Genomic DNA, 23,921 nt, shown 5'->3' on the forward strand with positions numbered 1-23,921 from the left:
AATAAGCCTTCAGTTACCCGGTAATATTATGTTTTTAAATAAAAATAAATAAAACTTAAATAAACGCATGTATGAGCATAAAAATACACTAAATAAGGTCGGGCTGTGGATTATTTAAAAACTCAGTTGGCAGCGCTTTTTCGATGTTCTTGACGGCCGGCCGGAATTTTGTTCGTGTTTTTAGGTATTGCACGCCATTTCCATTCAATTATCTAAAGTTCAGAGATTAAATACTTTATTTTCTGTTCAGTTCACGCCAAATAGCAACCTGCAGAGCTAGAATGGCGAGCGAAGTGGAAAAATCCCAAACGGCAGCAGCCAGTGAAGATACTATTTTCGGAAAGATTTTGCGCAAGGAGATTCCCTGCACTTTTATCCACGAGGATGAGAAGGTGAGTTCAAAGTCTAATTGGCCAATAGAAAAGAGTAAATGGTATTATCTTTATAATCTCCCTTAGTGTGTGGCTTTTCATGATGTGGCTCCCCAGGCCCCAACCCATTTCCTGGTGATCCCCCGCAAACCGATCGCCCAACTTTCGCTGGCGGAGGATGGAGATGGTGATCTGCTGGGACATCTCATGCTGGTGGGTCGCAAGGTGGCCAAAGATCTGGGCCTGAAGGACGGATACCGTGTGGTCATAAACAATGGCAGGGACGGTGCCCAGTCTGTTTACCACTTGCATTTGCACTTTCTCGGCGGTCGCCAGATGCAGTGGCCTCCTGGCTAAGAAACGTTATATGCCGGCTGCGAGATCCGCGATCATTTAACCCGAAGGGTACAATAAACTCCAAAAGAACTATTGAATAAAATTATATGAAAACAAAAAACACTTACTATATTAAGAATATAAAAGTACTAGTATCTTAATTGGTATTGAATTTTTAAATAATTGGAAATTTTGAATTTTAAATAAATAATCCAAAATTTTACATAATATTATTTTCGTAAATAATATACGACACTTTTGAAGTTTTTAAAACCTGATCCTTTATTATTTTTATTGAAAAACAAAGGATAAGTTTTTTAATATCATCCCGTCATACCTTATACTTACCTTCAGTTAGAAGCCCAAAATCACTAGAGAAATCTTTTTCCATAAATATTATTAAAAATAAACAAGGAACTAGAAAATATATGGTGAGATCTGTTCAAAGGCACCGCGAATTTGAGAGCGGAAAATGCTCCTTAAACTCGACGACGCGATTGAGGAAGCCGCGTAGCTTGCCCTGATTGCGACTCTTGTCCGCAAAACTGTTGGGATCCTGGCAGTTGAGGAAAATCTCGTCGGATCCTAGCTGGTGGGCTATGGTTCCACTTCGACGCAATGGCCGGCGCACAAGCTTGTCCAACCTGGTTCCCACCACGAGGATTGGGACATGTTGGCGTTTTAGGATAGGTCGCTGGCGTCGGTGGCGATACTTGCATATTTGACGCAACGGATCGTACAGCCAATCGTGCAAATTGTCCTGGGAGCTTAGATCCTGCATATTGTACACCAGGACAATGCCATCAATTTTCTTATAGAAATTAGAGCGTTCTTTGCGCCGCATGTGCAGATTGCTATTCAAATCGTAGAACTCCACGAAGTACAGTATTTCGCTGGTGACTGGTGTACTTCGGGCATACGGGTATTTCTCTGAGCGCTCCGAAGAGGAGGGCGAGGTCCAGGAGGGAGTGGGCGGTAGGCCCACCGAGATGGGATACTCGTGCAGACGCACCTGGACGTTCCAGGAACCATCGCCTACGGTTCGTGAGGCGGGCGTAGGCGTTATGGCACTGTTGGCCAGCAAATTGGTCAGACTAGTTTTGCCGACGCCTGGAAATATGAGTTGAAGAAGCTATTGATATAATCCAAATTTAATTATAAAGTTATCCCACCTCCATCGCCCAACATTAGGATGCGAACCGTGGACACATCTTTTATATGTTGCTGTTTTTGTTTCATATCCGTATTTGTGGGTGTTTGTTTTATTCTCTATGTTTGTGGCTATATAGTTTAGTACTATGCATTATGCATGTTTGACCACCTAGTCGTTAGATCCTTGCCTACTAAGTTTAATAAATTTATTAAAGTATCCAAAGATGAATGCAGTAGTTATGTTGGCATTTTTAAGTGGCTTAGTCCAACTTCATGTTCAAAATAAAAACAACTTTGAGTATGCCTTTATTTAAGTGATTTCAATAATTGTTTACAATAAAAGATTGTAAAGAGAACAGTTGTCCAACGAGATGCCCAATTCAATCGTTGATATCGAAATGGCGAAAGCGTATCGAATATCCCGAATCGTTTCGTCTAATTAAAAAAAACATCCGCTGGCTTTGGATGGAGCTTCCAAACTAACCAGACCTCTGGCACCACTGCAGATAAGAAATCGGTGGCTTTGAATAATATTTAAGTGTGAGCTAAATTTGTGAAAGATAAGCAACATAATGGAACAGAGTGGTGGGGAAATAGAACCCAAAACTTATTTGATAACAAAATCAGGAAAAATGTAACCTTGGCTTTTTACTTTTTAAAAGCGATTAAAAGCTTAGCCTACAAAAGCAATTTTAGTACCCGGAAGCTGAAATAAAAGTACGATTATAGTTTTCAAACATTTGTTTATTGTTTATAAACATTCCTCGTTTCATTTCACATATGTTAGTTCTTGTGTATTTGTGTATATCTGTGTCGCTCACATCGCTAGTGTTTTACATAGATCATCTATCTGTTGCTGTTGTTGGGGCTTTTTATTGTTGTGGGGTTGTACGGTTGGTTGTTGCAATATCTTGGGGCCTAAGGGCTCACATGTGGTTACCGCTAACCGTACAAAGGTGTCGGAGTTTAAGTGTTTGTGTGTGGGTGTTTTTGTTAAATTCTTTTTGCCTCGGAAATAAAATGCTATGCTTGTCTTGCAATACAGTTGCATTATAGTATGTATATATATATGCAGTTTATTCAATAATATTCTTTCGCTTGCAACTCTGCTTGCAAAGCCTCAATTTAAGATTCGTTTGGTAATAGCATTTAAAACATATATTACTATCATATATGGTTTTCTTTAGTTTTTATTTCTTTGTTTTGCCATATAGTAAATATAATTTATTTAAAATTCAAAAACAGCTATAAACAGTTTATCGTAAACAACAAAACTCCGGAAAGAGTCATAAAATGATATCCGCGAGTGTAAGTGCTGGATGAGAGTGTTTGTATGTACGAGTACGTGTGGGTGGGTATATAGAGTTTGAATCTGAACCGAAGGATGGCGAACTCCAGGGAGAAGTACGTGGATATAATTTCCAAGTGTATATATGTATGTATATCTCTTGGTTATGTGGATACTTATATATCGTATGCTGTGTTCATACTATGCGGTGCTGTCGATGGTTATGTATAATGTTTGCTGCCCTCATTCGATCGCTGGGTATATAAAATGATCTTATTAGATGGGCTAATTTTTTGTATTACGCATGTATGTTCATATCTATGCTTATAACGCGCACACTAGGTGCCAGATTAACTCATATCAACATCAAACATTGTCCTATATCTTGGCTCTGTTGAACCGATAACGCATATTTCTATATCTTGTATTTGTCGTTACTCATTTTTCTTAACTTGCTACTCGATCGTTCCCTCAGGTGCGCTCTATATGTATGATATCCCGATTCCACAGATGCATTCTCATTCTCGATTCTCACCAGTGTTCTTCTCAGCTAAAATAAATGCACTGGATTATATGGAGATCTTTTAAGATTTTATCATTGAAATCGGGCTATAGCTATGGTGAATGGTAGGATGATCGATCCTGATCTTTTGATCTTCTTCGATAGTGAATCCTAGTTAAGTTTGTGTGCTTTTGTCTGGTTGCTAAATGCATAATGCCTGATTTATCGAATATAAATTACATACATACATATCTAGAAAATAAAAGTACATGGACTGCTACATTATTTTCTTGTTTTTTTTTTCTCTTTTTGTATTCTGTATTATTTTTCTGTGTCCTATTTTAATATCTTATTTAGTTTTTATTTCTCTTCTGACTTCCTTCCACTCTGATTTCCTCTACTGATTTGTGCTTTCGTGATGGGCTATGCGCTGCATTCTGCTTGCTTTGAGAACGTTTTTGAAAATAATATAATTACAATTACAGATATTGTATAACTAACGGTATTCATATACACAGTTAGGTGTATATTTTATAATACATTAATATGTACGACTTGCTTTTGGTCAGTTCGTGGGTGTTTCAGTGTGGGTGTCATCATGTGGTTGTGTGGGTGTTAGTTGTGTGTGTGTGTGTGTGTATGTACATGTCGTTTGGGACTAACACTTACACTTCGTTTTGCTCAGTGTAACGCTGTGTAAATAAATATGTCTAAAACCAACTAAAAGGAAAACACAAACGAAAGTTTTGCTTTTGTTTTGTTTAATATTTATATATATAGGTGTATATATAATTTGTTTTATTCACTTTCTCAGTTTTAATTTAAATCAATAATCAACATCATTTTATATAATTTCATATAATTTGTTTAATATGCAAGTATATATAGTTTGTTGTCTTGTTTGTTTCATTTTGTTGCTGTTGTGGTTAGGCTTCGATTTTTGTTAGTAATTTACCATTTGTTTAATACATATGTGTTTTGTTTTTTGTGTGTTTGTCTTTTTGTTGCTGTTTTTGGGTTTGAGATAATTTACAGTAATTATTTGGAAAAGCAAAGTTATTTATTTTTTTTTTTTTTTTATTGAACAATACTCGTAATAAGTTGTATAACTTGTTTTTCCTGGCGTCCTCTTCGATTTGTTAAATTTAGATGAATTATATTACATAAATATTTTTGGTATTTTCTCGATTTGTAAGTTTGCATACTTTTTTCTTTGTGTATTCTTATGCACTTGTCTTCTTCTTGCTTCGGTGAACATAACTACAACTGTGTAAGTGTGTGTTACAGGGGATACACAGATCCCTAACTACGCTTTATCATTATCATTATAATATACCATTTACAGGACAAAAACATCTAATGTATTAGTTGAATTTCATTTACTTTCAATATGGAAAAAATCAGAAAATCATGGCTCATTTTGTTGTTATTCCTCTGTCTCGATTTCGACTTCGATTTCTTTAGTTTGGAATGCTCTGTTCTTGAGATTTTGCTTAGCTTAATTAGCTAAATTTGTGTTTTTTCTTTAGGTAGGTAGAAGTTTTTGTTGCCGCCGCTTTTCCATACTAAAAATCCCAAATTCTTAGTAGGCTTGTGCAGCAAGAGCACAATTTTTTTTTTTAAGTTTATATAAATGTATATTGTTTAGATGTCATATACTTGAATATAATATAAATAGTAATAACTATTATTGTTCTTAATATTTCTTTTTCTGTTTTAACATTTTGCCATAATCATTTAGTTAGTATGTATATTTTCATTAGGTCCTAATATGATTTATAAATTAGGGAATGTTCTAAAGTCGGAAATTATAATAAAAAACGATTCATAGACAGTTGTAGAAACCTTAAGATTTGAGAAGTAGAAGCTACTAAATAGACAGTTTTAACTACAACGAAAAGTTTCCCAAAAGCAGAAAAAACTAATTTGAAATGGAAACCTTTTCCGAACTGAGCGATATTTGTCCTAATTAATTTTAAACTAAATAAAATTAAAACAATACTCCAATCTGATCCATTGTGCAAAATGTTCGATTTTTTTTTAAAGTTTAAACTGATGATATATTCTGTTGAAATCACGCTTCAAAGTTTAACTTTAGTTATTTGCTTTTGGTTTTCGGTTTGTTTTGGTTTCCCTTCTACTTATTCGTCTGTTTTTTTAGGTCGTCAAAACTCAGCTCAGTGTATACATAACATTAGTCTATGCAAGGGTTATACATAATATTTATATATAATATATATTTTTTATGATTTCGCTTCCTTTCCTCCTGTTAATATGTCTGCCTTGTCCATTTCATTCCACACATAGATTTATACTTACACAGTTAAGTACGTAATGCTCAATAATTTAAACATAATAAATAATTTACATAACAGCTTGTGTTGCTTTTACGATCTTTGCTTTCATTATATATTCATTAGTCAGTAATATTATTCACTAGTTATCCTTTAACGATTGAAAAACAAAGTTAAAACCGGAAAGATCCCTTCAATCATTGGACTAATTTAAAACCAAAGTAAACTTAAACAACTTTAAAAATGATACTCTCTCGGTCATCCGTTAAATAGTTTGAGTATATAGAGTTATTGTATTAAATAGAACATACTCGTAATTTTCATAGTTTTGAAACATCTCGATCAGGGACAACAACAAATTCATAGATTTCGAAATGAATTTATATTTTATGTGATTATATGCAAAATCGATCGAACTATTTTCGGATTCCGGTCAGTGAAAGGGACACATTGCTTTCTAAATAGGATTTAATTTTCACTTTCACTTCGATTTGCTGTTCAACCAATGAGATATAACTTAGACACCTATGGTATTACTTAATCGGCTCTTGTGTTTTCCAGTATGTTTATGTTGAGATAACGGCATAGATGAACAATTTTTTGCATTAACTACGATATTTCGCTGATTGTTGCTTGTCGTTTCGGTTGAGGAGGATCATTTGTAGCTGATGATGATGCATTCGATTTCTATGATTTCTGACGGTTCGCTTAAGTGTTCTTTGGTTACTTTTATACGTTTGATAGGTGTGCTGTAAGTCTGCAAACGATGGAGTCAAATGGAAATTTTAAATCTTAGATTTTAATTTTAAGTGCGGGTTTTGTACAGAAAACGGTGTGGTTTTGTTTAAGAGGAATAAGGAGATCTTTTTATGAAGTGAATCCATCAGGGGTCCTGACTTAACATATACTGTTGCATAATTTTATGCGCTTTCATGAGTTACTTAAAATCTTTCAAATTCCCTTAATTTTTAAGCAGATATTAAGTTTACTATAGAAAAGAAATGGCATAGCGTCGAAGCACCCACCTGAATTGGTTATCCATGGTAGCGCCTTACTTCATGTTCTTCAGGATCTCGTCGGTCTCCTCGGGGTCCTTGAGAGTGTGCCACTGGGCGATGGGCCGGCGGGGCGAGGCCAACATATCGGACCAGTGACGCAGTTCGGTTCCGGTACCCATGCAGCCAAGTATGCAGCGGCCGATAGGTTCGGAGGTTCCAATACGATCATAATCCACGACGGTCACAACGAGACAGATTTTCTGCGCGCGATTGGGTGGGAAAGTGTTCAAGGAAAGTATCGGCATTAGTAAGGAATGTTCTGGGATCAGCAACTTTTATCGGTCTTGATCATTGTTTTGAACGGGAGGGGCTTCGCTTTTTTGAGTTGAAGAACTTTTCTGTATTTCGATATACGTGTTCTGTTTTGGTTTTAAGTTGTTTTTGGGGTAGAAGTGGGAACTGTTGTTCACTAACAGGCACACACTACGAATGCTGTATTGGGAATCAGGTTATAGACAGAGGATTTCGGCACTACGTGGAGTATTTTTTTTTGGCATTTGAGTGCTGTATATTGGATTTAGTGCAGGTTAGGTTTAATCGTAGAGATCGTTGGGTGGAATGTTTCCAGTTTGCACAAGAACTTTGATTAATCTGGTTAATCTTTAATTTGTATTTGGTTAAACATCTAAGGGCGGTCAAGCATTACAAAAAGCTCCTTCAAAAAGGAAAATGCTTGCTGTGGAGTAATTTATTCTTAGTATATCTTTTTTTTTTTTTTTTTTTTTTGGTTGTGATTTAACAAGCAGATCATGCAATGTCTAAAGCTAAGAATGAGTAGCTTAAAATAAAAAATGTTGTAAAATAAACCCAAGAACTTCCTAAAAGCTTTTGATTAGCGTAAGGTGAGAAGCAAATGAAGATGTCGGCAGATATATGTATTATATACGAGTATAAATCTCGTCTTCTTTAACCTCGGGGACTAATGAACAAATTACTTTTCTCGATACTTGATAGCAGACACTTAAGCTGTGGCAAAAAGAAAAATGTTCATTAAATACGTGTAAACGAAAATGTATAATATTCAATCCCATTTGTCGTTGGTTTTTGTTAATTGGTCATGGCATGGGGGGTCCTACTTATAGACAGGGGATCGATTCTTGGACTAGCACACGTAACGTAACCGTAACAGAGTTCTCCCAGTTTCCAGATCGTTTGGCTATATGTTGGTTTGATGATTGGTATTCATGGTGATACACTATACTTCTCTGTGGTGGCATTTTTGGGTATTTATTCTGTGTATACTGTATTTGTACTGTAGCTGTTGTGGTGCGATTGGTATTCGATATTCAAATCAGAAGACAGTGTCAAAATAATGTACCCACTGCGATTTGGTTTGCTGCGTGGTGCATTATTGACGCCGCTGGTATAAGAGTTTGCGATAGTTTGTATTATGGAAAGAGTAGTTTTTAGTTTAAGTTGGTATTCGAATTTGTATAAGATTGTATTCACTGTAGTTCTTTGGAGTGAGCGTAGTGTGTGTTAGGCTCGTGCTTGGCTGCTTTTTGCAATAATGCATTTATGCTATTCTGCTCGACTGTTAAATATGCTTTATATGCTTTTCTGCTTTATTGCTTTTTGCTCGATTGCGAGCGAAGCGGGCACACTACGGCTTGCTCTCCATTCAAAATTGTGTCTAAGACGGTGTGTGTGGCATCTAGAATGCTCGATTTTACTATTCGATTTTACAGAATCCTAAGCCACTAGGCATGCCTGCTTGTCATTGCTTTTTCCTTTTGCCGGATTGTCTTCAAATCGATCATTACACACTTAACAACTAAAACATAAACCAAATCAGCTGGGCTAAGCACACATCGAGGCTGGTCAAAAACTCAAGTTCAAATCAGAAATCAGATTCCACAAATATTTCTCAAAAACTACACAAACATAGGCAACAAATTATAATATTGGCTAAATTTTTGGGCTTTTCATTTTTGGTTTTTGAATATTTACAACAGTAAATTAGGGGTTATTGAAAATAAAAAAAGCTTTAACAAATTTTGGTTAAAATTGTAAATTACAACATTGAACATTGAATACTTTTTTAGGTCTTAATAGAACACAAAGATTGATTAAGTTAGTTTTTTTGGGGGGGAAGATTAAGATATCTTTATGGGTAATACGAAGATTGGTCTCTAAGAGTGTTCAGTTGTTTGGTTCAGAGTTTGGTGTTGTTGTCGCTTGGTTTGGAATACAAGTATTCAATATATGGATATATATATATACGGTATATATGTAGTATAATTAACAACAACGATTGCACGTAAGTAGGCTAGTGTGTGTTTAGAGGGAGGTTGGGTTCTCAAAACTCGGTTTTTGGTTTGGCTTTTTTGGTAGATAGTTCAGAAGAGGACAGTAACAGTAGTAACAGTAGTAGTAGTAGTAGTAGGTAGTAGTTTGTATAGTAGTAGACAGTAGTAGTAGTAGTAGAGTAGTAGTAGTTGTGGTATTTTTATAGGATAGTATAATACATTCTCGCATACTTGTATTTGTTCAAATGGTACTTCAAATGAGAACGACTCATTATAGTAAGGGTTGAGGGTGCATTTTTTGATACTTGTCTTCTTCTTTTTCAAACGTTTGCCATTTTGCATGATTGCAATTTTCACATATGGATCTATAATATAGGAAAGAATTGAAAGAAAGAAAAAGAAAACATTTTTCGTTTTTATAACAAAGTAAAATTTTCACAATAATTTGATAAACACATCATTTTGATTTTGGTTTTTCTTTGTTTTTTACACACATATAATTAATGTACACCAAAAAACATTGATTAATTATGTACTTGTTATATATAGAGTAGATCAATTTTTACTTTGCAAACACAAAAACAAATGAAAAGATCAACGAGAAAACAAGAAACAGGCCAAAGTGTAAATGTTTAAAAAATTAATAATGTAAATATTTAATACTAAAACATATATAGGTGCCATAAAAATGTGCAATGATTTGAAATTATTTCAAAGTGTACCTAAAAGTATGCTGTGGAAATATTCATTGGTGGTATTTATCACCTCATACTTTCAAAAACATTTTAAAATTGTTTTCAAATCGCCGCAGACTTCTGGGACACAACTGATAAATTATAATTTGTCTTTGGCTTGTTAACTTTTTGAAAATCATTTAAAGTTCACATCAATTACTGATTATACCATAGTTGAACATTTTGGAACTCAGCAACTTGTTAAACTCAAGGCATACAATTGTGTTAAATCAAAATTTATATGAAAACATATCTGTTTCGTTATTTAAATAGTTAGAAAACCGATTATTGTCAGAGCGTTCAAAAACATACTGGAAAATGTTCTGTTGTTTGTAAAAGCCTAGAAGAACTTTAAATTGTTTTGGATATATTCAGCGGCAACGTTTTGTATTTCTTCGTCTGGCATCAGCGGCCCGAAATGATGTCGAGTGTTTAAGTTACAAAAATTGTACAGATTACATGCAAAAGTGAAGCTAAGCAAGCGATTTTCGGTCAATTGATTGATCGGCATAGAGCTTAAAGTTGATTTTGGTATTCTATTGGTTTCTTGCCAGGCATAAGTAAAAACTGTGCGAATATTTCGGGATGGAAACGTTGCCGGCCGTTAAATATATCCACTGATTAATGATTTAATTGGAATTCGTAGCGTACGCGATTCGGGTTAAATACGGTAAAGTATGCAAGTTGATAAGTTGGCGCTAATTGATAGTTGAAAAGTAGTTGGCAAAAAGTAATTGGAATAAAAGTGATATTTCTTGGCTCTCTTTTAGTAATTTTTTGTTACACAGCAAACGTTGCCTTGGCGTTTGCTTCGCCTGAAGAAGTTAGTACGAGTATTAAAACCAAAATATAAGTATGCCATAAAACGGAAAATAAAACGAACAACGTACGTCACACACTTAGCTAAGATTACAAACACAGAAAGCAACAAAGTCGCAGGAAGGACCGCCGAAGGCCCAACAAAATCATCTCAGGGCCCCGATCGATCCCGCCCACGCTTCGGTATAACGCCACATTACCAGACAGTCCGCCCACGTCCATCTTCTTCAGGTTCTTGGCCTCCAGGATGACAACGGTTAGCTTTCCGGCAGTCGGTACATATCGCAGCGAGAAGCAGATGTCTCCCAGCTTTTCCTGTTTGACGAGATCCGGAGAAGAGTTTACGGAAAGGTTAGTACAGTTTGTTCTGGTCTCATTGGTATTGCATCAAACAACATGTCACACAGACTCTAGTGGTACATTTACATACATATCCATTTAAAAGTATATAGGGGTTAATATTTATATATATTTCTATATCAATTTGGGACGCCTGAGTTTAAGAATATATATTTATATTGAGTTCTGCAAGGTTGTTTTATAATCATTTTTGAATAACCTCTTAAGAGTGGCAATTAGTTAACTTTAACTAGCTGTTAAAATTTGGTTTTATTGTTTTTTGTTCCAAGATTCTAAGCAAGAAATGGCCACATATGAACTTTTTAGAATGAGTAAATATTAAGTGAAAATTTACTTGATTTACTTCGACCACATTAAGCAACCAAAATGTATTGTTTGGTTAAATTAACGACGAACTAAGGCTTAATCGAGATATACAGTTGCACAGTAACGAGTATATATAGTAACCAAGGATATCAGTATAAACATTAAGACAGATTATACACTTGGAAAGCAAGAGAAATCAAATACACTCGGTATAAGTTCAAGTTTTAAGGGTTTTTTTGGGGTGATGGGGAAAACAGTACAGTATTTTTAAGCAATTGTTACAAGAACTTTAGTTCTTACTTTAATTGACAAAAAACGAAAACGCCACAAAAAAGTACATTAAAACATTTACTGCACGTCTTAGAGCTTCGATATTGTTAAGTGTAGATATATACCTATATATATATATATGTATATCAGGAAGAAGAGTATATCCAAAGAAAAACTGAAGAAACCAAAGAAAAGTATCAAACTAAAAGGAAACTCGTTGATATTGTTCTAGTGTTTTCTTGGTTTATTGGGGGCTTGTGTGTTTTCTATTTAAAGATGTTAACCATACCAAGACTTACAGCTCCGCAGTTATTTATTGTCTATCATTTTAGATTTGTATTTTGTTCGATGTTTTGCTTTTTTATTATTAACTAATAACACCCAGCTCAAAACCGACTGCACAAAATGCAAAAATGTGTTGGATTTCAAAAATTTTCTTATCAGCTATTGAGAATTGAGGAAAATAGAGACAGAGAGATGAGAAGTTGAAATCGATTTTTATGTACATTCTATAGAGACTAGCTCTAGTTGGGCCCGCATATTCGGAGGCACATCAAAATGAATAAAAATGTTTAAAATATTCTTATACAGAGAAGTAGAGAATTTGATTTCGTATGTACATGATAAGTTATTAAAGAGCGTATATTTTACAAATAAAAAATCTATCTAGATACTCAGAATTGCTATTATTTATAACGTATATATATAAAAGACCCTAGGCTGGTTGGAACCGCTGGCAGTGGTGGGGTTTACTTTTAACTTTTTTTCTTTCGAGTTCTACAGAGACCAATGCGATGCCAATTCCTTGATCACTTCTCCAAGGGCCAAACTAACCGGGGTGAACGAAACTGTATTTGTCGAACTATAAGTTGTTAGCTATAGAAAATGTGGTTGTGTGTTAATTGGATTAGTTAAAAAAGTTTCAAGACAGAGACAGAGAGCGAGCGAGCGAGACAGACAGAGAGCGAGCGAGCGTTATAGAGAATTTATAGAGTTTTTATATCGGAGTCACTTACCGCAACTTTATAGGGATTTAAATATTTTGGTTCTCTGAATTCGATTCAAGATCACTTATTTGATTTGGATTTGATTTTTGAGTGCCTTTCAAAATATTCTTTGTTAAATGTTTGGTGAATGTCTCATGGAAACAAATATATATTGAAAATCAAATAGAAAGTAATATTTAATAATAAAAAATAATCGAAATCGAAAAACAATAGATTATTGAGCATTGTTTTTTGTATTTGACTGTCATCGAAGCTCTGCTTACACATTACAGTACACAATCAAGTTATGCAAATCAAAACATAAGTACAGTATACACATATCGGGCGAGACAGCGACAGAGAGCTAAACACAAAATGTTTAAGACTTAAATAAGCGTTTTATATAGTTAGTTAATTCGTCCTTTGATCAATGGTCCAATGGTTTTGGCTCTTGATTTGGATATATCTTTTACTTATTGCAGGTCGAACAGAATTTTAACACAAACACAACGAACAGAACTTTGAACACATTTATGACGACAACAACCAAAGCAAATAACGATAATTATGAATCTCCTTTCCTTCGATCGTATACTTACGTGGATTTTTTGACATTTTTCAGGTTTCGGATTGATATCCCCATGGCATGAGTCAAAAATTTCGAGTACAGTTTGGAAATTTCGAGTTTTCGAATTTTGTGATTACAAATTTGGATTTGTTTTTTTTTTTTTTTGGTTTTTTTTAGCGATACGTTCAAAAATAATTAAAGAGAAAAATAAAGAGCTTATTAAAAATTATTGAATTCCATTTCCAGTAGAATTTTGATAAGTATCAATCGTGTTTTTGGCAAATTTCAAAAATGTAATGGTTTTCGTATAGTTTTGTTACCAATCAATGGTCATTGTGTCCGTGTTCAATGTATTTGTGTGGATTTCTAATACTTAGTGTGGTTTATATATTAGTATAAAGTCGTAAGCAAAAGGAAAGGCATGCAGTAGAGTAAAAATTGTTCGAAATGGTATATTGCAGTGTTTCTAAACTAACTGTAAGAAGGGTTAAAAATTGATATTAAGAAAAGTTACAGTATTTGTCTTTTGGCACTAAACCTTATGCCTAGTTTCTTGGCATAATAGTAATGGGCAAGGATTTAACATTCGCTGGATTTTGTTTAGGATTAAATGTTAATTTGTTATAAGATGTTAAATCAAAATTTATGTAAGTAAATTAGTAATAGAAACTGCTTCAGGCACTTGTAAATTGCTTTTTAAATCGGAAATTTTTTTATAAATTTTGAAACCTCTTTTATTTTTGTAACAAAATCCAGGAAATGCCCTTAACTTTCGGTTCCCCGAAAAATATATGAGCAGACAATACCATTTTGGCATTCACAGGCGAAAAATTAAAGCTTTTATCCATTTCTGAAATTGTGTTTTTGTGTCTGTGTGTGTGCTTTTTGAATTGTGTATCAGTATTTGTACATGACTTTTGTGCTTGCGTGTTTCTTTGTGTTTGTGTGTTAGAAATTTTCAGAGCATTCATTCCATCATTTGACCAATTCAATGTTATCAATGCAAATATTTTACAACAATTCAATTTATTTATATAACTCATTATCTGTTATTCCAAAGAATTTCTTTTGTGCGTTTCAGTGTGTGTTTGTGTGTGTATTTGTGGGTATTAGAGAGGAAAAGATAGAGCGTGTGGGTTTGGGTATAAGTAAAAGTTTGACAGACTTTATGCAAATAACTGGGGGTGCAAAAGTTGAGTACTACTGTAAGAAAGTTATGCAAATTTTATAGAATAGAATTTTTCGACGTTTTTTTTTCCAATCAAAGTGCAAACAAAAATTGTGTGGAAAGTGTCGTTTTGGGGGTAGAATTGGCAACTAAATAAATGGATCAGCATGGTCATAGAACGGCAGAGGATTGCTAAACCGAAGGCCGCAGAAAAGTTTGGGGACAATGGAGAGGGCTAGAAGTAGATTGGCGGTGGGAAAGTCACTCAACCATGCTGATTTAGCTTTAGCTTTAGCTTTAGCTTATGCCACAGGTTTTCTCAACAAATTAATATTGCAGTGTGATCATTTGCATATGGAAATGTGAGAACATTTGTCATTTTTATTACTTGGTTGCAAACAAGACAGCCCAAACATAGATAAATCGTTTATATTAATACAAAAATTCAACTACAATATTAATGATGCGAGAAAGTATGCAGACATAACAATATATATCGGATATATATGAATATATATATATAGAAAGAGACAGAGAAAACGTCAAAGAACAATCGCTCAAGACCAAAATTGATTGATTATCGTGGGAAATAAGTTTGAAGAGTTACTAAGTTAGTTAGTGGCTCGATGCAATGGTTATTATAATCGTAATAGACAGCTTTTTGTGTACATGAGCGACAGTTCACAGAGACAGAGCAGGTTAAAGGTTTGAAAATCATAAACTCAAATCGTGTATGCAAAGGTGTTAAAGAGTTCTCGTTGTTGTTTGTTGTTTTTGGTTTAAGTAAGAATTTAAAGCATGTTTTTGTAATTACCTTCTACAAAAGTTCAAGAAAACAAGAGTTTATATGTTTCGAAATCAATTTTTTTTGGTTTGTTTTTAGAGGAGGGAATTGGAGAAAGAGAAATTTAGAGTTTTATTTTTTGTAGTAGTAGTTTTTGTGTCGGTTGAGAGGGTTCAAGGAAAATTATAAGACTGTCGGAGAGAGTGTGGAGGAAAATCAATGGCCATTTCCCATTTTGATTTCCCCCCCTGTTTTGCTGTTGGTTTTCTTGTTGAGTATTGCTTATTTAAATGGTAAGATAATTTCATTTATTTATTTATATTTGCATTTTGAACTGGGTGTGTAAAAAGTTTCGTTAGAGACTCGAAAAACTTTTGCTTGTCTGTTCCACGAAGTTTTCATTGTTTTGTTGATATTGTTTCTGTTTTTGGAAAGTTTTCACTGTTATTGTCTTTGTTCCCTGCCCTTAAGAGAGTACTACGAATGGGGCTCAGGGGGAGGGATCGTTGACTTAAAAACAAATATCTAGAGGGTGTCAAAAATTCTTTGATTGCTTTCTGCTGTATTTTCATACTTTTTGGTCGTGGCTGAAGTTCGAATGCAAAATACACACAAAACACAATCATCGTAAGTAGGTGTTCAAGATTACAGAGTCAACAAATATCACACGATTTCAGTGTTGGCTTGCTTTCGGCTCGATAACTCAGAGTAGAAGTAACGAACGCAATAAATCATAAGAATCATAATCATACGAAAGACAGATCTCAACTGATGTTCTTGAGTTGGATAAAAAAACACTTAGAGGCACATCGAGTTGTATACATAGACAGAGAGAGAGTTACGGATAGCTTGGATAGTACTTTTGACCCCGCCTTGGACCCCAGCCCAGCTCTACATACCTGTCCTCCCTCCCCTTCAACGCTGACCAGGTCGCGCCACTCTTCGATCGTCTGCGCCAGGTCAATGGTGCACAGTGGCACCTTCACCTCTCCGATCTGGTCGTGCTTCGAGAAGCGATCAAAGTCGAAAATAGCAAACACGAGTGTCTTGTTCATGGCATCGGCATAGGGCAAACTCTGCAATCAAACAGATATTAAATATCCAGTAGCTAAACAGATTTTATCATAGTTTTCGATCTCACCTTGAAGGTAAACGTTTCGTTGAAGTCGGGACTCAGGGTTTTGCGGTGCACTTTGGTCTCGAACTTCTTCTTCTTGTCGGGCAGCAAGTAGACCTTCACATACGGATCAGAAGTACCGCCCATATCCAGGGCGGGAAGCTCCTCGGCTTTAATAACCGTCACGGCCAAACTATTGGAGTTGAAATCGTATTCCAGCTGCAAAAGAGAGATTCAAAAGGCGGCACCAGCAGGGATTTGGTTTTTGGCCAGAAAAAGAGACAATAGAAAATAATATATTAGTCAGGTGATAGTAAGTTTTCCAAGAGTTCTACGTTTAATGTGGTGGTTAGATCTAATTTATGTATGTTTCACACAAGGAAAGATTCCGGCATAATAAGAAAACTAATTTAGAATTTTAAATCGAATTCTGATATTGTAAAATCGAATTTAGAGTTTGAATTAAGAATATTACCCAGTGCAAAGACAATTTTAAGTTTAATGTCATTTTGTTTAGTGTGATTGAAACCTTGAAGAGGAAATTGCAAAAATTATTACAGTATTTATTGAGTTTTTATTGTCCCTTCTGTGAGTGTGTTTTCCATGTCAACAACATCAACTCTGCACACATTTATAGAACACCTATCTGAGTTAGTTTCGTATTCTGGGGGTTAGTTTTTCGGGGAAAGCTGTGCCTTGGGGCTTGGAGAATTGGAGAACCTACCTTGAAGTTGAGACGCCCCAGCTTCTGTTCGCTCTGCTTGTCCTCCTCGTCACCCTCTTCGGCATTTTCGGTGAGTTCCTCCATATCAGGCTGAACCTATGACATACCAGAACCCAATAACTACTAAGATTTAATGGCGCGTCAGACACTTACTTTCTCTTTGTACGCCGATCCCAACAACTGTACCGACTTCATGTCGACACCCTTCTTACCCTTACCATCTTTGGTTCTTCGCTTCTTCAGGAATCTCCGCACACAGAAGAATATAATACCAAAGACGACGAGGAACACGAGTATGATGATGGCCACCACACCCCATGTGGGCAGGCCCGTGCGCTCCGCGATCACCTCGGTGACCACTTCGCCGACATGCTCGATCTTTTTGATCACCGGCAATGAGGTGGTAGTGGATTCTGAAACGGAAATTGGTTAAACGTGTTTCACGGCATCTAAAAAGCGTCCTTGACATATTTGATATTTATACCTGCTTCAGGTTTGCCTTAGGTATCATTATTAACATTTGTTTAAGTTCATTAAATATTAGCCTACAAAATACATGACTTCTGGGCCCAGACAAATATTTTTTAATACGTTTTAATCTTAATGAGGTCATTAAATTTGTAAATTATTATATTTATTGCAAGATATTTTAGTAGGTAGATGAAACCAACATATTTTTGTTTATCACAAATGGTATTAAAAATGTTTTCCAACAGAATGATTTTAATTTCATTTAATTTAATGGTTTAGTTTGTTATTTTTTTTGCTTTGAAAATGTATGTTTATCTTTGATTAAATTGAGTTTAACTCGGATTCTAACTCACCCTGAGCCTCTGTTGTTGCACTTCGTGTTGTTGATTCCACCTGTGCGATTCTTTGACTGGCCGCTTCCGCCGCCTTCTCAGCGAGTACCTCCTGCTCCTGCCTGTCCACCTCACGGAATTTGGAGTGATGTGTTTCTTGCAGCTTCTGGTCCACTGACTCCAGTTCCGCTGCCGGCTCGGACGCTGGCGCTGGTTCCGCTTCCGGTTTGGCGTCTGCTTCCGATTTTGCATTTGGCGGCATTTTGTTTTATTGTGTTGTTGCTGAAAAATCGAAAAAATCCTGTTAACAAATGGTAAACAATAACTTAAATGTTGAATCTCTACCCCTTTCGTCTCTTTATCTTAAGAAATATTAACGATGTGTTGTTGGGTAATTTCCAGGCTGTCGCTGTTTTAAAAATAAAGCAAAACGAGAGTGTGACCACAAAGGAATCCCACAAAAGTCGTTAGCAACTTTTCCTACACTCGCATCCTTGAAACACTAGAAATGCGCTGACGGCGTCAACTAAAACGGCCTGATGGGTGGTGGCAAACGCACCAACTAAAAGTGCTTATCCTTAGCCAACCAAGGGCACGCACTCACCCAACCACCCACAATATATGTATAAATATATATCTCTACAATGGCACCCACACACAGAATGTCGGGGATCTTTGTAACGTTTTTTCCTTCTCATTTTACCCTCTTTCTCTTCTAATTGAATTCATTAATATTAACACCAAGCTGCTGGGTCTGTTCTCCATCTGCTTTGTGGTCCTTCGGTTTGAATTTTTCCATATTTTACTTCATTTCATTCACTTTAACAACTTGAGCCGTATTAATTATGGACGAGGGGAGGCCACTTGAGTTGGGTCCTCAGCTCATCCGTTGTTATTATCAGACATCCTTTGACCCTGAACTGCTATTGTTGCGGAGACGGACTCCGGGGACTTTGGGGTTCTCCCAGCTGTCTTTACGGGGAACTGCGCTGCGGATCTCTGTCAGAAAGTGCAATTTGGATAATCCATCAAAAGTTGAATGGCACTTGATGGCGAAAAAAATATAAAAGATACATTTTTGTTTTCGGAATTATATATATTGACCTATTAAAAGAAGCCTATTTCTTCCAAAAACCAATATTAATATAATATATACTTATACCAGAAATCCAACTTAGACAACCCTACTATCACTTTCAAACACCTAACAAAGTCATTTACAGCTCTTGTTCTATAAATTTCATTATTTTCATAAAGCAGGCAGAATCAAAGATAAATAATAATGCCACCAAAATCACTCAACCTCTTAGTCAGAAAATAAAATGAAGAAAAAAACTGGTGTAAGAGCAATTTAGAGCCAAAGTGACTTCAAATTGCTGCTTCTACTGTGGGTAGTCACTTGTTTACTTAGCAAATGACGTCAAAGGACATCCATACCCTGGCACACGTTCACCCTCACCCACACCAACAAAAAAAGAAAACTCAGAAAGCTCGGGAAGCCGCTTAAATAAAAAGCCTGAAGGCGCCTTTGTTTATTCTCCTCCATAAATATGCTTAAAATTCTAATGTTGTTGATGCCAGGCGCGTAGAAAATTTAAATGCTAACTCTGTGTTTGCCCCACAAGAGTTTGCTTTTGGAGGGCGGGGCCCTAAATATAATTTGCATGGAAAATGTGCGAAATTAAGTTGTGCGGGTTTTTTGACTTCTAGGCAAACGTAATTTCCTTTTTAATTTTACAAACCATCACCCTTAAAGTGGGTAAATAAGTAAAATTTAAAAAAAATAATGAATTTATTTTCATAACGAAATAGTTTTCAAAGCCTTCGACTCCTCATAGTTATTTAAAAATGTAAGAACACGCCAGATAATAAATGTGTAAAAAATCGATAAATTTAAATGCATCTGGGACAAGTTTTGCCATGTAGAGGCTGCCTGGATATGACTTCATGGACAAAAGGAGAGAAAAATGAGAGATGTGGCAATAAAAAATGGAGAGCTAGAAAGTGTCACGATTCTCGCCTGATCCCCAGACAAATTGCTTTGCAGCTACTCCCGGGGCAGCTAAATAAAATGGACAAACACTTGGCAGTAGCTTCCTGCCCCGGGCACCTTATCCATAATAAATGTACACGCAACAATCTGAAACACCTACCGAAAGTACCCCGGAAAATGGCAATCAAGTAACCCGAAGCCAAAGCACTTTGTTGTTCATATTTTATTAATGCACCAAAAAATCTTCTGCTGAATTATGTTCTTTGGCATAAGCGCCAAAGTACCTGCAAGGAAGCCTTCAAGTTAATAAGACCAGGATGTGCAATCAGGAAAGCATAAGAAGGTCACAAATATTGTATGCGGTAGTCGCCACAATTTTGTCATTCTGCCAGCTTTTCGTGCCACTCTTTTAGCTCACGGGTCAACGGGGCGTATGAGTGTGTTGGTAGTCGGTATTTTGCGGTGCCCGATTGTCTGGGCCCAAAAAAGAGTGCCAGCGAAATAACAAACTACGCAGTTCGAACGGTTTCGTGTCGGGCCAAAAGCGAAATTATACAAATTTAGAGCCTGAAGAACAGCTGCTTCTTCCGTATTTGTTATTGTTGGTACTCACAACCAGGCCGAAAGGGATTGTAAAAAGCTCGAATGGTCAGTGAGTTCATTGTTGAGGGTCCGATTGATGGGAAAACATTTCCAGTAACTGTCAAAAGTGCCATAACCGTGGGAGGAATAACTCTTATTAAGGGCAATTTGGTAAAGGTTTTGTAAACGGGAAATGTTTTGTAAATGGTTTTTACAGTAAACAGTTTTTTAACGTATTTTTGATGTTCAATATTGTGTTTGTGTGTGTCGTGCATTAGAGAAGCTTTTGGTAGTTTAAAAGGAAATTAAGAATATATTTTTATTACATATTCCCATTATTTTTTTACAAAAGCAGACACTGGTTTTGGGCTGACACTTATGAAATTTAAAATTCAATAGCCACACCTTTATGTGATTTAAGTTTTAATGAATATACTCAATATAAACACATACAGTAGACCCTACTTAATTATTAAAAGCTCGTTTTGCGGCTCTAATCACGGACAGTATGTGTGCTTTCCTAGTAATAATTCCATACGTTTTGACCTTTGGTAAAGTGCCTATAAATAAACTGTTGTCTGCTGCTCTTCCACCAATTGTGGGCGGTGGTGCAGAGGTCTGATGTCAGTGGGTGGTGCACTGCAGTGACACAAAGAGAACCACAAATATCAACAATTGGGTCTGGTTTTAGATTAGGGGTAAATTCACATAATGATAAGATAATTTTGTCTCATTAAACATTCAGTGGGTAGCGAATACTAAAAAACCTCAGAGAACTCATGTAAAAACCGTGATGTAGCAGGCTGACAATCAAGCTGTCAAAACAAATTAGCATTGGCCAGGACTGGATGGCTAGATAGATGGACAGGCAACCATTATCCATTACCGGGTCCAAACAAAAACACCGTCGAGCTGGTCCGCAAAAAGGGATTTGAATCTATGGCAACATCTGTGGAACCCACGCACGTAATACGGGCGAATCGAAAATCGGAAGGAGGCCCTCGAAGCTCCCGAGCGGCAAACGGTTAAACTTTTTTGCCGAGCCGGAGAGTGGAAAACTCAGGGAGCGGAAGAGTGGATGAGTAGAAAGCCACACATGCCCACAGCTCTCTCTCTCTCTCATCTTCCTGCTCTCCTTACTGCGCACATAACCCAGAGAAGGCAACAAAATAAAAACTCGGAAAATGGCAAATGAAATGAAAAAAGTAATGAACGTAGAAGAAAAAAACCAAACTAGACAGTGGAAGGCAGGACTTGGCCTGAGGGGCAAAGAATGCCCTAAGAGAAAAACCAATTTTCCACATCATTATGCTTTTCGCTTTCATTGAACAGTTGTCTCGTTGTTTTCAAAATCAAATATTAAACCGCTTCGAAAGATTCATTCATGTCCTCGAATTGCACAAATGTTCATATTCTTCTTCGTTTTTGGGCGTAAAGGGTCAAAAGTACGCGGGTGTTCGGGCCAACTTGATTATTGGCAATTAAGTGCGGTTTCCCGAGCTCGTCTACAGCATTTTTATTGCGAGGTTTCGGCAATGCCCTTAATAGCCTGCCCCCCAGGAATTCCTTACCACTTTCTGGCTCTCCAAAGCTAATTAGCAAAGAGAAGACTAAATCAAGTTTAGCCCCTATAAGATAAAGATAAGAAAGAGCCCCATGAATAAGTGATATGTGTGATTGGGGAGAGGACAGTCTGGCAGTTAATAAACTTAATTAACAAAAAATATGTATTGGCCTTTGGGATTTAATGAGAAATCAGATTATTTCTTATAGAAAGTTTGTAAGCCCTGGCCCATTAATAGTATAAATCGAACTCTTTTAACAAATATATTCAGTTTATAACAATGTTTATACGTGTATTTAAACTTAAGTCTAATTAATAAATGAAACCTATAAAGATATTTTAAGCCTTAAACCGAAAATATAATTTCCTATCTGAGCTAGCTTATTAGTTGCCCCAAAAAGTGTGCTATGTTTTCGATAAGTCCAGTACTCACCTCCTAATCAAAAATGATGCCAATGTTTTTTGTTTTCCAATCAGAAATCGGGACCCAGACTAGCGTTAATAGCTTGGTTTCACTCTCTTCGGTATTTAATGTGTTTGTTTATCGTCCGCTTTATTAATTAGATGATGGGTGTTGAGCAGCGTTTAACGAAGCGTGACTCCTGCAAGAGGAGCGAAGGGGCGGCAGCAGTGGCGACGGCCTGGCAGGAAGGATATGATGATGCGGGTCCTGGTACTAGTCGATGTGTGTGTGTGAGCTTGTCCTGCTGCTGCCTGTGTTCCGTTTTTGGTTTTTTGTGGCTGGCTTTGGCTAGTGAGGCCGCGGCTCGCTAGTCTCACATGAATTTCGTATACTTGATTTTGTAGTTGTTAATTTTTTTTTTTTTTTTTAATTTGTTTGAATATTTTATATAGCAGGCCGGACGCGAATGGAGAGAGAGAGAGAGAAATACAGAGAAAGAGTGAGTGAGAGTGTGGGATATACGCAGCGTATACGTAATATCAAAATACAATGGTATGCGTAAATATTGATAGAGCGAATTTGGCTTTGTGTGTGAATGTGTGTTGTGTCTCCTTGCTCAAAAGGTTATGTGTGTGTGTCTGTGTGGGTAGAGAGAGAAAGAGAGAGAGAGAGTGGGAGAATGGCAAATTCGCTTTTCCCTCGAAGAAAGCAAATTCAGGATAGAGATTTTCTTAGGGCCATTTCTTTCGTCCTTTTTTGGTCTTTTGGCCTGCCTCTTTTGGCTTTTATTAAGCTTTACCCTTTCTCTCACACTCAGGCACATAAACTTGATATCGAAAACTAAGTTACAATTTTCAAATATTTATTAGTTAATTATAAGGCATCGATGGAATTTTCCCGTTATACGATATCACATTTACATTGTGTTAAATCCTGACTTTCGTCTGGCCTACACCACCACAATAATCGTGTGGGAAAAATCAATATCCCAGCAAGAAGCTCACATGCGTTTTCACTTTCAATGATAGCCCATTTTTCTTCGCTTCTTTCATTTTCGCATTGCACATTGGAATTTTCAATTAAAATTTTCTTGCGTAGCTGCCATTTTTTCTCGATATTTTCTGCGAAAAATTCTGATACACAAAAAATGTTCTCCTTTTCGTCAGCGCGTGCTAAACACTCGTACACACACAGACGCACACACGCACCCACACACACACAAACACACGCGCACAACACTTTTCGGGACTTTCTATGGCGTTTTCATTTATATAACAAATATTAAAACACTTTAATCACATTGCATTCATTGCTTTCAACCAATTATTCCTTTGATTTTCGTTATTTGTTTAAGAATTTTTCTTTAGAGATTTCTCTTGGATTTTTGCAACTTTTTATGGGGCTCTAGAATTTTTCTTTCCCAATCACCTTCAGCCTAGCGCTTTGTACTTCAGCAGTCAACTTCCACGGTCGATGTTCATTCGCGTTTT

The 23,921-nt window shown here is 36.2% G+C and overlaps 3 protein-coding genes across 8 annotated transcripts; 1 reads left to right on the forward strand and 2 right to left on the reverse strand.

Moving 5' to 3' along the window:
* The first annotated feature begins 72 nt into the window (after positions 1-72).
* LOC108110871 (histidine triad nucleotide-binding protein 1) lies at positions 73-828 on the forward strand. Its single transcript, XM_017220117.2, has 3 exons — positions 73-184; positions 251-392; positions 459-828. The coding sequence occupies exons 1-3, from the start codon at positions 144-146 to the stop codon at positions 726-728; spliced, it is 453 nt and encodes a 150-aa protein (XP_017075606.1). The 5' UTR covers positions 73-143; the 3' UTR covers positions 729-828.
* Positions 829-967: 139 nt separating this feature from the next.
* LOC108110866 (rab-like protein 3) lies at positions 968-2,393 on the reverse strand. The gene is made up of 2 exons (XM_017220113.2): positions 1,880-2,393; positions 968-1,817 (listed from the first exon to the last, which is right to left on the reverse strand). The coding sequence occupies exons 1-2, from the start codon at positions 1,944-1,946 to the stop codon at positions 1,150-1,152; spliced, it is 735 nt and encodes a 244-aa protein (XP_017075602.2). The 5' UTR covers positions 1,947-2,393; the 3' UTR covers positions 968-1,149.
* A 192-nt stretch (positions 2,394-2,585) lies between these two features.
* LOC108110734 (synaptotagmin 1) lies at positions 2,586-23,921 on the reverse strand. 6 transcript variants are annotated; one of them, XM_017219938.2, is made up of 11 exons: positions 23,860-23,921; positions 22,462-22,822; positions 17,911-18,171; positions 17,240-17,499; positions 17,087-17,176; positions 16,387-16,581; positions 16,145-16,321; positions 11,004-11,112; positions 9,482-9,615; positions 6,969-7,201; positions 2,586-6,700 (listed from the first exon to the last, which is right to left on the reverse strand). In XM_017219938.2, the coding sequence occupies exons 3-10, from the start codon at positions 18,149-18,151 to the stop codon at positions 6,995-6,997; spliced, it is 1,413 nt and encodes a 470-aa protein (XP_017075427.1). In that variant the 5' UTR covers positions 18,152-18,171; positions 22,462-22,822; positions 23,860-23,921; the 3' UTR covers positions 2,586-6,700; positions 6,969-6,994. The 6 variants fall into 6 exon arrangements, with proteins under 6 accessions (XP_017075427.1, XP_017075426.1, XP_017075425.1 ...); XM_017219937.2 differs by having other exon boundaries at positions 11,004-11,118; XM_017219936.2 differs by having other exon boundaries at positions 17,087-17,182.

Source organism: Drosophila eugracilis, unplaced genomic scaffold, assembly GCF_018153835.1.
Source record: "Drosophila eugracilis isolate 14026-0451.02 unplaced genomic scaffold, ASM1815383v1 contig_2152, whole genome shotgun sequence".
Taxonomy (NCBI): Eukaryota; Metazoa; Arthropoda; class Insecta; order Diptera; family Drosophilidae; genus Drosophila; species Drosophila eugracilis.

Coding starts and splice junctions, on each gene's coding strand:
- LOC108110871 (XM_017220117.2), top strand. CDS start 144: ATGTTCTTGACGGCCGGCCGGAATTTTGTTCGTGTTTTTAG. Junction 185..250: donor AATTTTGTTCGTGTTTTTAG/GTATTGCACGCC, acceptor TTTTCTGTTCAG/TTCACGCCAAATAGCAACCT. Junction 393..458: donor TTATCCACGAGGATGAGAAG/GTGAGTTCAAAG, acceptor AATCTCCCTTAG/TGTGTGGCTTTTCATGATGT.
- LOC108110866 (XM_017220113.2), bottom strand. CDS start 1,946: ATGAAACAAAAACAGCAACATATAAAAGATGTGTCCACGGTTCGCATC. Junction 1,818..1,879: donor CCTAATGTTGGGCGATGGAG/GTGGGATAACTT, acceptor TCATATTTCCAG/GCGTCGGCAAAACTAGTCTG.
- LOC108110734 (XM_017219933.2), bottom strand. CDS start 18,151: ATGCCGCCAAATGCAAAATCGGAAGCAGACGCCAAACCGGAAGCGGAA. Junction 16,322..16,386: donor ACGAAACGTTTACCTTCAAG/GTGAGATCGAAA, acceptor GTTTGATTGCAG/AGTTTGCCCTATGCCGATGC. Junction 9,616..11,003: donor GGACGTGGGCGGACTGTCTG/GTAATGTGGCGT, acceptor CCTATATTATAG/ATCCATATGTGAAAATTGCA.